Genomic DNA, 15,319 nt, shown 5'->3' with positions numbered 1-15,319 from the left:
CTCTGTGCTCACACTCGTGTAACAATGCACCACAAACTGCGATGGTTTAAAACCCCAGAAACTTCCTCTCTCATAAGGTAGAAGTCCAAAGCCAAGGTGCCCGAGGGCCATGCTTCCTCTGAAGCCAGGCCTTCCCTGCCCCCTCCTGGTTTTCTTGACCAGAAGTCTGACATTCCTCAGCTTGAAGCTCTTACTTGTATCTTCAAAGTCACCTGATGTTCTCCTGGTGTATCGGTGTCTTCAAATGGCCATCTTCTGAGAAGAACACCGGTCCTATTGGATTAGGGGCCCATCCTACTCTAGTATGACCTCATCTTAGCTAATGCCATCTGCAGAGACACTGTTTCCAAATAATGTCACATTCTGAGATACTGGAGGTTAGGACTTCAACATATTTTGACTAGGGGGGCAGTGGGGGAGGAAAGACACAGTTCAACCCATAACAGTGCTGTATTGTTGTTATATATTGTTGTCCACATATTTATAGACCCCCACACTACATTATTTTTGCTTTAAACAGTCATTTATATTTTAAGATATTTAAATGAAAAGAAAGTCTTTCTATTTACCCATGTGGTCCCACGTTCTTGATCCTTTGTGTAGATCTGGGTGGGGCTGAGGCTGACCACCAGCAATGGGAGGGATGGAGAGAAGCCCGAGCCCTGCGTGCAGCCCACTGCGGCCACACAGGGCCAGACATGCAGGGCCCCCCGGCTCATCTTCTTTCTCCTGCATTTACTGCAAGTGTCCCTCTGGGGGCTGCCTGTCTCAGGCTTTGGGTTTTTTAACAAGGATGGTGATCCCTCTTCCTTTTTGTGTCTTTCCAGATGAAATTGAGAATTAGTGAAATTAAGAGGCCCAGCCTGGGCTTCTGGGGAGCTGGAAGCATGCCGTTTCTCGACCTGGGTGCTGGTGGCATAGGTGTGTTTGCTTTGGGAGAACTCACCTGGCCACCCACCTCAAATGGGTGTTTATTTCAGGATGGCAGCTATACTTCAGTAAAAAGTTAAAAAAAAAAAAAACAAAAAAACAGGGGCATCTGGGTGGCTCAGTCAGTTAAGCGTCCGACTCTTGATATCAGCTCAGGTCATGATCTCAGGGTCCTGGGATTGAGCCCCACATCGGGGTCTGTGATCAGCAGGGAGTCTGTTGGAGGATTCTCTCTCCCTCTCCCTCTACCCCTCCCCTGCTCATGCTCACTCTCTCTCTCTCTAAAATAAATAAATACATCTTAAAAAAAAAAAAAAAGCAACTCACTAAGGCTGAAATAGAAGCCAAGGACCCCAGGGGCCCTGCTTGCGCAGGTGGACTTGGCTGTCCACTTGTGGCCAACGTGGGGCCAGCACGGGGCCGGGGCTTAGCTCCCTGAGCCTGTAGGCAGGGACCTAGGACCCAGGGGTGATGACATCTGTGAAAGGACTCTGCCAACTGTAAAGTGCTTGCACATGCCCATCTGAACCCCCAAATGGCAGGCCGTCTTCTGACCGCTTTGGGTCATGGAACTCATGTCCCAGAGCAGCGGCGGCAGCTCTGGTTTCAGAAAAGAGGTGACCTTGCAGCCGTGGTGTGTCTGGAAGCAGTAGCCAGGCCACCCTGGACACCAGCCTCTGCTTCGACATTTGTCAACTTGGAATCCGTCATCCCTGCCTTTCATTAAACTCAAATGCACCCTCCATGCTTCTGCATGTTATTATGTCCGCAAACTGACAAGCGGCTGGAGAGAGAGAGGAGACTGTGCATTGCCTTTCAGTGGACATGGCTGGCATGTCCCCAACAGCAGCCAGGTGCAGCTCTAGCAGGTGGCCTCCTTCCGGCCCCGCAGGGTGACCGCCGCCCCCGCCCACCTGAGGCGCTGCACTTCACACCCATCCTCGGTTTGCTCTCTCCTTTCTTTTGGGGGGAAAAAAAGTCAGAAATGCAGAAAGAGGTAAAGCAGAAACTAAAACCACTCACCTCCCATGACATGATTAAGAGAGTCCCTGTCATCATGAGACATACTAGGGCATTTTCTCTGGGCACGTGGAGGTATCATTTTCTTTTGCGAAGATCCATTCGTGCTAAGTAGAGCCTGAGTTAGAACTGGCTTTTCTCACTCCGTAGCTGGCAGACATGCTACTCGGAGTCTCTTGCCTTCCTTTGACAGCCGGGGGTATTCCCTTGAAGAGCGGCCCACACTTTGCTAACCAGCGCCCTGTTTCTAGGCGCTCCTGGTTGTCAGCCCAGGGTGCCTCTACTGATGCTTATACTGGCCCGGGACTGGGTCCCGAGTAACTGCTGGGTCTGAGGTCAACGGCGTTGATCCAGGCCGGCTTCGGCCTTCATGCCGTCCACCAGCTACTCTTGGGAGGGTCCTCAAAGCCTCAGGCACCACCCACGGGGTCACTGTCTTGTGCTTCTCTGCCAGTCTCAAGACCCTGGGCCCACTGATCAGCCCTTCCTTCCCGCACTGCCCCTCTCCAGGCCTCCAGGACCCCCTCCCCGTGCATTTGCCTGCTGTGCCCACCTCCCTCCACCCCTCCAATCTCTTCTCCCTACAATCTCCCTCATCCTCATTATGTCAACATAGCTCCTGCATGCTGATGATGGCATAGTCCAGATAGGCATATTCGGCCCCTGTCAAGAGTCTGGGGCACTATGATTCTTTGTACTGCATGTGCAGAAACTCAACTCATTCAGACTTAAGCTCAGAGGGAGCTCGTGTTTGTGTCTGTAAATCTAAAAGCCCAGGGGTGGATTTCAGGCATGGCTAGATCTAGGACACGGTCTCAGTCTCTCTTCCTCTTGGCTCTGCTCTCTCCATGTGGGTTCCTTTTACAAGGAGGCCCCAGCAGCTTCATACGTATTTCCTCTGCTTTCCTCAACCTGAGCAGAAAGACATGTTGCGATAATAAATGTTAATAAATGTTCCAAGAACCGAGTCTGGGTAACATGTCTAACATGAATCTGTTTCAAAGGCTAGAGGGATGGATTGCACTGAGTGGCCGGGCCTGGATTCCATGCTCATCTCAAACCATTGTAGGCCAAGGCTGTTCCTGGCCTGGGTGGCTGGCTACCAGGGCCATGGGCCCTTCTACCCCAGGCAAGAGACAGAGGACAAAATGGGTTTTGTTGACAGAAGAAGGAGGGACAGATGCTGGACAGGAAGAAGCCGCAGAGGCCCGGGTTGCCGGGCCAACCTTGGCTTGGAGCTCAGGGGCAAACCCGGTCTCCCTGTGGCACTCCAGCGCCAGCCGCACCCTGGCCTTGCTCGGCCTACCTGCTGCAGCTTGGCCAGGCGGATCATGCAGACACTCACCTGAGGGACCTCACGGGGGCTGCCGGAGCTGAGATGAGACTAACAATGGAGCCAATGAACAGCTTACTCCCTTGGGGAAGCTAAGTGAGCAGAGCCTGAGGCTTCAGTGCATTCAGCTTTAGTAATAAGGGACTCAGGCAGACCAGCCCCTGTGCCGGGTGGGAGGCAGGCCCCAAGAGGGAAGGGACTAGGGCTGCTGAGCCAGGGGTCCAATGAGGAGCTGGCCCCAAAGACATCCTTTCCCCTGGGTGGATGTTTCTGGAAGTAGCACCAGTCGCTCTGTGGCCCTTAGGCCAGCCTCCCCATCCCTGCCTCTCACCCAGCCCCTCCTTCTTATTTCAAGGGTCTCCCTGCCCCCTCGCCCCAGTCCCCCACATGCTGGCAAAGTTGCCATCCCTGGAAGCCCCTCTTGTCTGCAGCCCCCTCCTCCAGGAGGCCAGGTGGACCAAGGGGTGTCAGGAAGAGACGCAGGCAGGGCTGGCTTCTGCCAAGCCCCGAGAGCTGCCATTCCCAGAGCAGTCACATTTTCATAGTATCTGGGTGGCTGAATCTTTTCCAAAGACAAATGCGAGCCCGAGAAAGCCAGGGGCCCCTGTCCCCTGAGCAGCGGGACCCGTCTGTACCAGCAGCCATTCTTCCCTGGTGCAGCCAGACAGGGCCAGGAGGTGTGACATGTGACACCTCTCCTGGCCTGCAGCCTGGGCTGAGCCCTGATGACAGGACTGAGTCTTTGCAAGATTGAAGCAGACACTCAGCGTGGCTGGGTCATCAGTGCCCTCCCCGGCCTTCCATCTGCAGGAGTGCACAGGGAGCAGGGAGGGCTGCGGGGGGGGGGGGGGGGGGGGGGCGGAGCATGGCCTCGGCCTCAAGGGCCACCTGCTGCCTGAGGGTGTGACCCGCCGAGGCTCAGGCTTCCTTCAGGGCTCAGGCATGTGGAGGAGCCTGCTTGGTTTGCCTAAGAGACCCCGGGGTAGGAGGGCCCGAAATCTACCCCACCCTGCAGCCGTATGTCCTTGGGAGAACCAGCGATGCCGCCTCTTGGGTGGGACTGAGGACTAAACTCAGCCGTGTGTTCGCTCACTGTTCAGTCATTGTCACATGTGGATGCATTTAACACATTTTTAAAAGCATGCGGCCAGCACATTAGACCCATGAGGTCGGAGGTACTGTTGGCAAGGACGATGCTAATTTTGTAAGGGGAATTGATACGAGGGACTTGATTCCCTGAAGAGCTGCACAGGGAGCTGTGGGCCTGGAGACATCCCAAAAGTGACCCTGGAGTGCCTCATTCGACAGACGCTGACATGAAGGGTTTCTTGTCCCACAGGCCCCGAGCCTGAGGCTGGGCTCTTGCAGGGGCCCTGCGGGGCTGCCCGGGACAGGTGAAACACCCACCGTACCTGGCGTACAGGTGTCCCCAGTTCCCGGAAGGCTGCTCTTCCTGGGGGTGTCCTCGACCCTCCAGCACCCCTCAGGGGTCCCACAGGCTGACAGGTGTGGCCCGGGGCCCAGCAGGGAGGAGGTGGGGTGAGCTGGGCTCCCTCGGCAGGGGTGAGGCACCGCGGTTGTCACCTGGGAAATGGAGCACACAAGCAGCTGGGTGCAGGTGGGCAAGGATGGAGCGAGCCCAGACAGGGGACAGCCGAGCCCGGGGCCACACCAGGTGAAGCTCACGATTACCGCTCCCCTCCCTGACGACCGCTCCTGCTGGAAGGTCTGCTGAATCTGTGGGAGGGAGAACGCGCCGTCCGCTTTGCGCCGAGGCATTGCTGTGCTTTCTGATAGTCGCGTGTCCCTGTGTTAAGCATGTTCGGACTGGGAGTCTTGCTGGGGCACAGTGGCCGGTTCACCCCTGTACCCTCCTCCCCTCCACCTGCGTGAGGCAGCAGGCTGGTGTCCACGTGATCAGGAAGCTCTACGGGGTCTCCGGGGGTGCGGGGTGGCGGAGCAGGTCTTGGGTCCTCAAATCAGGGACTTCTCTGCAGGAAGGTTCCTGACAGCCCAAGCATGGGAGGGATGCGGGCGGACCAGGAGCCGGGGCATCTGTGAGCCCCGCCCCCTGCCCCCCGCATGCGGAGAGCAGGGGCAGATGTCCAGTGCCCACAGCTGACCAGCGGTGAGCAGTCCCGGCCTCCGAGAGGGGTGAGGGGGTTGGGGGTGGGGGGCTCGCTGGCTTCTGCAATGGTGCACATGGCTACATGGCCTTCTAGGCAGGACTCGGGTCCTAGCACCGTCGTCTCCTTGCCGGTCTTTCCGGGTGGTGGCTGGGGAGACTCTGCTCTGCCCCGGGCCTTGGGGTTGACCCTGCAGTGGGGCAGTGCCTAGGGTCTGGGGTCTGAGTAGCCCGCCATCCAGCCGGGGCCCCTGCCTACAGGAGCTGCCTGGGGTCTCCCTATAATGGAGACCCTCCCAAGTCAGAGCCAGTCCCTGCCTCCGGCGATTCTGGACCCACTTGCAGAAGACGGGAAAAGCTGGATGATCCATTTGAGACCCTGGAAGCGGTGGGGGCCCATTCTGTACCCCTGTCACCTTCCAGCTGGGTGACCCTAGCACAGGTCAGGTCCTCTCTCCGAGCCTCAGTTTCCCCTTCTGTGAAATGCAGATAAGGACAGAACCACTTTTTGGCCAAGTCTTGAGGGAAGCCGATTCACAGTGGTGCGTTTGTGCTCACGCAGCCCCAGTGTGGGCCGGGGATGAGGGCCCCAGTGTCCCAGAGGCTGCGGCCCAGGATGGGAACTGAACCCACAATCGTGAGCAGAGCCGCCAGGCTGGGGGGGTGGTTCAGACACACACATGCACACATCTTCCCAGCCTTTCCGACAACGGCCTTTTCTCTGTCTGCTGGATGCTTCTGAGAGGAGCCAGAGAGAAACAGTATGTTTCTTTGTTTTATTCTAACACTGATGACTTCATCTTCCCTTGTTCTTCCCAGAAAAGACGATGACGAATTTGTTAAAGTTCAGCCGTGAGAGCCCCCTCTTAGAGCAAGAATGAGAAGTATTTAAAGGCAGCTTCTTGCTTCTTGGAGTTATTTTCAGACGAGTGGCCCCACTCGGTGCCCCTCGGGCCCCACTCGGGCTCACGGTGGCTCCCCAGCTCCCGCGCTCCATGGGGAGGAAAACCAGGGGCACCTGTCCTGGTCCCTCGGCTCCTTGACTGGGACCACCCCACGCCCCGCCCCGTGTCCAGGCCCTGCACTTGTGTCCCAGTACAGGGCACCATGAACAAAAAGCTGGGCAGTTTCCAACTCATTCCCCCAGATTTCCAGATTCGGGGCAGAAATGAACTGATGTCTCTGTCCTATAAGATTTTCCGGACCCTTGACCGGCATCTCAGGCCAGAAGGAAATGAATGGCTCCAGGGAATGATGTCTGTGCAGCCTCCCCTCTGTGCTGACTGCTGGCACCCCTGCACCTCTGGGCCCCATGTCCTTAGCCACCTTGTAGTCCCCAGGTCCCTGACCAGGACAGCTCCAGGCGCATATGGCCAGGCTCCAGGAGAGGACAGAACAACACCAGTGGCGATGGAGGGCCAGGCAGCCTGAGCTGGGGCGCAAGTCCTGCCTGGGCTGGGGGGAAGGCAGGGGGAGCAGGCTGGGGCAACTGCCCAGCTGTCTGGGCATGATGGGCGCCTTGTCTCCCCTGTGATGGAGAAGGTGGGTCCCTGGTCCTCCTCAGCCCACCCTCAGGTGCAGCGGGGCAGGGTGGGGTGTGGTGGGCAGGACTCACGGGTGTGGTATGATGAACCCACTTTACAGATGTGGAAACTGAGGTTCAGCCAGTGAGGGCCCCCTACGCCCCCCCCAGCCAGTCTCGGCTGCACAGTCTTGCCTCCCCAGACCATTCTTTGAAACCACTCCCAGGAGCTGCAGGGAGAAAACAAAGCGTTTATTTTTGCCATCTGTTCCTCCTCCCTGAAGGCGCCTGAGAGGTGTTTGTCAGGAGGTGTGGGTGACTCATGCAGGCGCCCAGAGATGGAACTGGCTGTTTTTGCCCCAGACTCCGGCACGCCATGGGCAGCGTCCCCGTGGGGCACGCAGGTGGCCCAGGCTGACCCACCACGGGGAGCTGGGGCAGTGGGGTCCGTGGGCCCCAGGTTGTAAGCATTTCTGAAAACAAGCCCCCCAGGCCCAAAAAGTAGGCTCTGAGTTCACTGGGGGTGCTTGTCGACTCCAGGGTCTCCTGGCCTCCAGGGCTGGTGCTGGCTCCAGGCTGCGGGGAGGGAGGACTGTGACCCTGGTCGCCATCCCCATTCCTCCATTCTGCCATGTCTGAACTGCGTGACCCCGGACGGCCCACACTCTCTTCCAGATGGGCCTGAGCCTGGCCTTTGTGGGTGCAGCTGTGGAACCCGAAAGTCCCAGGCTCTTGGAGCTCAGGAGCCACAGGATGTGAGCTGAGAAGGGGTTTTCTGCCCTGGGCTCCACGGGGTGCTCCCTCCCTGAAGAGGGTAAGGGAGTGGGCATGCCTAGAATGGAAGGTCATGGCCAAGGTCTCAACAGTGGGGGGTCCCCACATACTGGAACCAGGGCCATGGCCTTCTGACCCAAGCTGTCCCCCACTTTCTGGGACTCATGGGCTTCTTTAATTTGGAGAGGCTCTGCGGTACTTCCAAGAGCCCCTTCCCTCCAGGCCCCCACCAGGCAGGAGTCACAGTGGGGGGTCATCCTGATTCTACCAGCAGGAGGGAGACACGCACCCTGAGGCTGGACCTGGGGACTGATCCCACAGCTAACAACACGTTGGAGACTCGGCCGTGAGGACGGGCGGAGCAGGAGAGGGTTGTGACCCGGTGAGCAGGTGCCACACAGAGAGGGGCTCAGAGCCAGAGGATGGAGGTGGCCTGTAGGGTAGGGCAGGGCGGGGTAGGGGGAGGTCTGGGTGGCCCCAGCACAGGATGGGGAGGAAGGACAGCACCAAAGGAGGGCTGAGGCCATAGGAGCCATCTGAAGGTTTGGCAGGAGAGGAAACTATGAGCAGCTGACCCCGGGTGCTCACAGGAGGATGGTGAGCCCAGCCAGGGCAGTGGTCCAGCGGGGAGGAGGCAGGCAGGGCTGGACCAGTGGCCTAGCTGGGGCCTCAGGGGAGCTGCAGGAGTCTCAGCGAGGAACAGTTCGTGCTTTCATCCCTGGTCCTCCCTTCACGCATCTCAGTGGCAAATGTGTTCTTCACACAGTCCAATATTCATTCTCCATGGTAAATAAGACACTTGTTTCCCCTACAAAAAACAGGGCCACGTTGCTCCCTGGCAGCTGCTGCCTGGCCAGCCAGGCCACCAAGCAGCCTGGTCACCACTGTCTGCCTTGACCGATGGCCAGACACAGCTGAGCACTTTCTCCACCTTCCTCCATGCTCCCATTGACTGTCATTCATTCAGCCATCTATCTATCCATCTATCCATCCATCCACCCATCCACCCACCCACCCACCCACCCATCCATCCATCCATCCATCCATCGATCCATCCATCCATCCACCCATCCACCCACCCACTCATCCATCCATCCACCCACCCACCCATCCACCCACCCGCCCACCCACCCATCCACCCATCCATCCATCCATCCATCCACCCAACCATCCACCCACCCATCCACCCATCCATCCATCCACCCACCCATCTACCCATCCATCCACCCATCCACCCATCCACCCACCCATCCATCCATCCACCCACCCATCCATCCATCCACCCACCCATCCACCCACCCACCCATCCACCCACACACCCATCCACCCACACACCCATCCACCCATCCAGCCATCCACCCATCCAGCCATCCACCCATCCATCCATCCACCCACCCATCCATCCACCCACCCATCCACCCACCCATCCATCCACCCATCCATCCGTCCACCCATCCATCCGTCCATCCATCCATCCGTCCATCCACCCATCCGTCCACCCACCCATCCGTCCACCCATCCATCCGTCCACCCATCCATCCACCCACCCATCCATCCATCCATCCATCCACCCACCCATCCATCCATCCATCCATCCACCCACCCATCCATCCATCCACCCATCCATCCACCCACCCATCCATCCATCCACCCATCCATCCACCCACCCATCCATCCATCCATCCATCCACCCACCCATCCATCCATCCACCCATCCATCCATCCACCCATCCATCCACCCACCCATCCATCCATCCATCCATCCATCCACCCACCCATCCATCCACCCAGCCAGCCAGCCAGCAAACCTTGATTGACTGAGCCCTGCTCCAGATGCTGGGGGCGCAGCTATGAGCAGGACTGACAAAGTTGTGCCCCAGAGAAGCTCACAGCCCCATGGGGACGATGGCAGATAAACAAGTAGCTAAAAGACACCATCACTACTCGGATAAGTGGCAACAACATGAAATGAGGCCCGGGGTGCCATGAGTGGGCAGCGGCCAGAGGAGGCTCTGCTGGGGGGTAACAGGGAGGCAACCAGGGGAAGGCCTGGAGGATGAGCATTCCCAGGGGGAGCACAGCAAGCACAGGGCTCCCCTGGGGTACAAGTGAGTGCAGTATGTGCAACAGGGGAGTGCGGGGAGAGTTGGAGACAAGATCAGAGAGGTCGTCTTGGAGCCCAGTCGGTGGGACCTCATGGGCCATGAGAAGGGCTTTAGGGAAGGGCCCGGACCTGTCATGGGATGCTGGGGACATTCATGCACAGCCTCTCCGGAGCTGACACGGGCTTGTTAGCCCCCTTGTGCATGGGGGGAAACTGAGGCTCAGGGAGGTGCCTGCACACTTCCTTGCCACTCACATCCACCTGCCACGGCTCCTCCTCTCCCAGCAGACCAACCCTCGGACATGTCCTGCTCTGGGATCCCAGTAGCTCTGCATCCTCCCAATGCATTGGCCCCAGCCCCCTGCCTGCTGCCATTTTGAAGGTCCCTCCCAGGAGAGGACCCTGTGGCTGGACCTCCAAGGGGAACAGGAGAAGAGTGTTCTAAAACAGAGGAGACAGTGAAAAGTCTGACTCAGAGGCATGTCTGGGGCACGGCAAGCAAGCAGATAGGTCTGGCGTCATCTTGCTATTTTTTTTGTTTTGGTAAAATCAACTCATTTATTAAAATGAATATATTTTGTGATGAAATTTTATGTTCCTACCTAAATCACCAGCATCACTTCCCATAAATAGAAAGTGACTGTTAAAATTCATGTAACAGGGACGCCTGGGTGGCTCAGTCAGTTAAGCGTCTGCCTTCAGCTCAGGTCATGATCCCAGGGTCCTGGGATGAAGTCCCACACTGGGCTCCTTGCTCAGTGGGGAGTCTGCTTCTCCCTCTCCCTCTACTGCTCCCCACCATGGGCTCATGCTCTCTCTCTCTAATAAATAAAATCTCTCAAAAATATTTTAAATTCATGTAACAAAAATGAGTATTAATTTTTAAAAAGAATAAAATTACAGAATAAAATATAAGCACCTGTGTTCTGGTTCTAGGACAGTTCTCTACCTCTCCCACTGAACACAGCTTAAAATCTGACAGAAGGCAGGGAGCAGCTATTTGGGGACTTGGGAAGCTAAGTCATTGCAGGCAACTGGGGAAGAAAAGCAGAATTTGAGGCACCACCAAACTGATAGTGGGCTTACCATTTTCCCTCTGTGGACGTCCCCCCACCCCCAGAAACCATGGAGGGACCTTTGCGCCATGAGAGAAATACAGGGCAGACTCTCTGGTTCTGGCTCAAAGAGCAGGAAAGGGGTCTCTTATTACTCAGAGTCTAAAATAATGCATTTTTAAACATCTTTCTCCCACTTTTTCAGACCCTAGCCCATACACATTCCCGGGAAGCCTTCCTGCGCTCTGCATGAGCCTCACCCCTAAATGAGGGGAACATTCTCTCTCTCAGTAGAGGAGCTGATGTCCCCCAGAAGGCATGAGGAACCCGCTGCTTTTCTCTCTCTCTCTGTCCTCCTACCACTGGATGTAGACATAGTCAGGGGGAGTGCACAGCAGAAGCGGGTGAATTAAGCCCTAGCTTTCTGGCTGGCCGACCCAAAAGGGGAGCCCCAGGAAACTGTAAAATGCCATAGAGATTTTAGAAAGGGGGGGTTCAGGAAAGCAAGGGCCTGACGTTTATGACCTCAAATCAGAAGGCAAAGATATATAAACAAGAATATATAATACATATTTAATCAAGAATATATAATTATATTTTATGTAACATATACATTTTTTAATCAAAACATATAAACAACAGAAGAATCTCCAGACACTTAGACATTAAGCAGCACATGTCTAAACAGTCCACAGAGAAGAGAGGAAGTAAGTTTCAGGGCGAATTTGAAAACATTTTGAACTGAATGAGAATGAAAACATTACATTTGAATGTGAGAATTTGTGGGATGGGCCTAAAACAGTCCTTAGAAGAAATTGATAGCATCCAATTCTCACATTAGAAGGGGAGAAAGGTCTTAAATGAATACTTACAAATTTCACCTTAAGAAGCTAGAAAAAAAGGAGCAAAATCGACCCAAGCAGGTGGAAGGAAGGAAATAATAAAGATAAATGTCAAAAATCAATGGCATTAAAAACATATCGTGGTCATGGGTTGGAACACTTTCAACTCTCCCCCAATTCATCTACACATTTACTGCAGTTCCGGTCCAAGTCCCAGAGGGGTTTTTTGTAGATACAGACAAGGTCATTCTGAATCGAATGTGAGAAAGGCAGAGGAATCAGAATAGCTTAAAACACCAACATGTGAGTAGCAATAAACATAAATCAGCTTGTGACCATACATGCCTATGAAAAAGTTCCTGAGTGCGACAGGAGGCATCGTGGATCAAACGTTGTCACTAATGAGAGGCCGTCTGGTTCTGTTGCCCAGGGTGGCACAGAGGGGAATCGAAGTTCAGACCAGGGTTCCGTCCTCTGGCGCCCTCTTGCGTCTGCTCTGCATGCTGGCACGTGGGCTGTGGACCCAGGGGCTGTGGAACCTCGGGGCTGGTGGCCAGTGTTTGGGCCTTGCTGGGCCTCCGTTTCTCCACCTGCTGGCCCCGCCGGATTGTCACCTGGCACTTGGAGAGACTCGGGGGTGAATGCCCAGCCTCTGCATGGGGCCTCCGTGACCAGGTGGCTACAGCAAGCACACACCGTCCCTTTTTTGAGAAAGCAGGCAGGGCCCGCCAGCGGGAAGCCAGGCTACGGTTGACTTTGGACAGTCCTCGTGCCCCTGGGCACACCAGAGCCAGACAGCGGCCCCCCGCCCTGGGATCTTCCCACCTCAGTCCTGCGAGGCCCAGAAAGGGAAAGCGAAATGTCCAAGGCCATACCGCAGTGACAGGCACTCACGGTCATGCACCGTGTGTATCCACTGCATGCACCCATTCCGACATGTTTCAGACGTGTTTTGGGGGACCCACCAAGCACAGTCCAGGCCCTGCGGAGGCTGCAGTGGGTACGATCCCGTGGGGAGACAGAAGGACGAAGTAAGCTAACAGACGTGTAAACCTCAGGAAGGGCAAGGAGTGAGAAGATCTCCGTGGTGATGTGATAACGAGGGGCCACCAAAGGTCAGTCTGCTGGACGTGAGCTGAAAGGGTCACTTCCCACGCCAGCTGGGCATCCACAGTGTAACTCGGCGCTGACACCATCTGCCTGGAGACCGGGTCAGACCCCAGGGGTTAGGGGCTCCCTGCGCCCCACAGGGCTTCCCCCAACACCCGCCACCCCGGTCACCACTCACAAGTCCGGTCTGTCACCCCTGCTTCCGATAGACTGACTATACATCAGAGGTTCCCCTGACACCCCGCTCGGGTTCAACTGATTTGTTAGATGGCGCCCAGAACCCAGAGAAACATTTACTTACATTTACCCGTTTATTTTAAGAGTATGGGGAAGGATGCTGATGAACAGCCAGATGAAGGGGGTACATAGGGCAAGGTCTGGGGAAATTCGCGCAGCTTCCTCGCTCTGTCCAAGTACGTGACTCTCCCAGCCTCTGCGCGTTCACCAGTCTGGAGGCTCTCTGAACTCCGTCCTTCTGGGCTTTTACCGGGGGCTTCATTACGTAGGGACGATGCATTGAATCACTGGCCGCGGGCACTTGGTTCAACCGCCAGACCCTCTCCTCTCCCCCGGAGGTCAGGGGGCGGGACTGAAGGTTCTAACCCTCCAATCACACGGTTGGCTCCGCCTGGTGAGCACCGCCCCCCACCTCCTTCAGCACTTTGCAAAAGTCATCTCGTTAACAGAAATCAGGTGCGATTCAAAGGGGTTTATTATGACTATCTCAACACCTGGATTGCTCTTACCGCTTAGGAAATTAAATGGTTTTAGGAGCACTGTGCCAGGAACAGGGACGAGTATATTGCTTATTAGAAATGACCAGATCACAGAGGTCCTCTCTGGCAGATGCATCCCAGCAAGCTCCGAATGATGGGGAGTCAGCCAGGTGACGTGAGGGAAGGGAGCTCCTGGCAGATAGTGTTCTGAGCTGAGTCGTGTGGAGGAGGCCAGACGGGATCTCCTTTACCTCCCTTGCCCTCCTGCTGTTTAGAGACCTGGCAATCCCTCACCCTCCTGGGAGCGCAGATCCTGGTCTGTACGGACCTCTGCCCTCCCGGGCTGCATCCAGGGCACTAAAGTGTGGGAAGCTAGGATTAAACACTTGGTGTCCCCATCCCTCAGACTGGGGATGCCCATGGCCCATCTGGGCAGCGCAGGTGAACCACGGTTCAGGCCCCACGGTTCTCTGCACCTCTCCCTCCCAGCCTCTCCCTGCAGCCCCTCCTTCTCCCCCAAGCCTGGGAGAGTCCTGTTTCTCTGCTTCTCTGCTCTTTGCTGCCGCTTCCTTCCTGGGGCTCCAGCAACAGGCTGGTGGGGGGGGGGAAGGGGACACTGTAGGGAAACTGGTTACTCTCTTAAGTGATGCCCCTCCTCCTTTCAGTATCCCCGACTTTCCAGGGGAGGGGGCCGAACTGGCAGGTCCTTAAGCTGTGGGTGGATTATCGCTGCCTTTCCAAAAGGAGATATTCTTCTCAATACCGCCCCCCCCGACTTTGTGCTCCTAGCTAGAGGTTAACTTTCTATTTGTCCGCTTTAAAGGCATTTTTACAAGCTTTCCTAACACTGTGTCATTGATGACAAGCATATTGTATATGGCTTATCTGCAGTAGGGAGCCAGGTTTTTTCTTCACAGAGACAAGGCTGACCTGGATGATGGGGATGATGCTGGAACTGTATTAGGATGGAAATCTGCCAGAGGGTCTTTCCCTGGAGGTTCTACTCCGGGGAGCCAGGTGGAGGGACCTGGGGGAGGGGCAGTGTAGGTCACCTACACAGAGGACATTCTTCCCAGCATGGGGCCCACCCCTTGCACAGCCTGGAGAAACAGGTCACGGTCCACAGAACAACATGCCCAGGTGCGTGGGAAGCAAGGGGTGTCCAGTGACATGGAAGGACGTGTGCCCTGATTGGACCCTGGAGCCCTCACTGACCCCTCTCTGCTCCTTGGGCCCAAGCAGCACCAAATGGCTCCTTGCAGGAGGGACCTGAGAGGGTTGCTGGACAGAGCCACCAGCAGCTAGGGGGAACCTACAGGAGGCACCTCCAAGTTAGCAAAGAGTTCCACTGGTACGTCCCTGTCCACCTTCAGTTGGGGAAAGAAGGCCACGGGTGGGCAGTCGTGAGCCCTGAAGGTAGGAGTATCCCTGGAGCAATTTTTTTTTTTTTTTTTTTTGGCATCAAGATTCTTTCCACTTCTGGGGACGCAGGTCACCCAGGTCAAATTGGCCAAAAAAAAAAAAAAAAAAAAAAAAAAAAACCACACCAGAAAACCAAAAATACAACAACAAAAATAAGAATTTACTGTTTCACATACAAAAAAGCCTACCAGTGGGGCTAACATTGGGCGCAGCTGGATCTCAAACACTGTGCTCAAGGCTTTTCCTCCTGCCCCCTCTCAGGCCTGCTTACTTGCAGGGGGCAGGAAGGAGGCTTCCCAGCAGCTCAGGCCTTCATCTGCTCCATCTCCATTCCAGCTGGAAAGAGAGCATCCCCCACACTGAGAC

The 15,319-nt window shown here is 55.8% G+C and overlaps 2 protein-coding genes across 4 annotated transcripts in view; one reads left to right on the top strand and one right to left on the bottom strand.

The window, feature by feature from the left end:
- LOC113928649 (translation initiation factor IF-2-like) overlaps positions 1–5,487 on the bottom strand; it is a 28,319-nt gene extending 22,832 nt beyond the window's left edge. The window contains exons 1-4 of the mRNA XM_027604496.2: positions 5,407–5,487; positions 4,970–5,020; positions 4,691–4,867; positions 3,257–3,334 (exon numbers count right to left, since the gene is read on the bottom strand). Coding sequence (XP_027460297.2) covers positions 3,257–3,334; positions 4,691–4,867; positions 4,970–5,020; positions 5,407–5,487 — 387 coding nt within the window. The remainder of the gene's footprint in view (positions 1–3,256; positions 3,335–4,690; positions 4,868–4,969; positions 5,021–5,406) is intronic.
- The window catches only part of RASGEF1C (RasGEF domain family member 1C), an 81,790-nt gene that overhangs the window by 19,272 nt on the left and 47,199 nt on the right, over positions 1–15,319 (top strand). Inside the window, exon 1 of one of the 3 annotated variants that reach the window (XM_027605916.1) lies at positions 7,985–8,086. The exons of the other annotated variants lie outside the window; for them this stretch is intronic. The gene's annotated coding sequence lies outside the window, so the exon portion shown is untranslated. Of the gene's footprint in view, positions 1–7,984; positions 8,087–15,319 lie in introns of those variants that run through there. 3 annotated transcript variants of the gene reach the window in all.

This window comes from Zalophus californianus, chromosome 5 (genome assembly GCF_009762305.2).
Source record: "Zalophus californianus isolate mZalCal1 chromosome 5, mZalCal1.pri.v2, whole genome shotgun sequence".
Taxonomy (NCBI): Eukaryota; Metazoa; Chordata; class Mammalia; order Carnivora; family Otariidae; genus Zalophus; species Zalophus californianus.
Note: the sequence above shows the minus strand (reverse complement) of the source record. Positions and strands in the feature narration are given on the sequence as shown.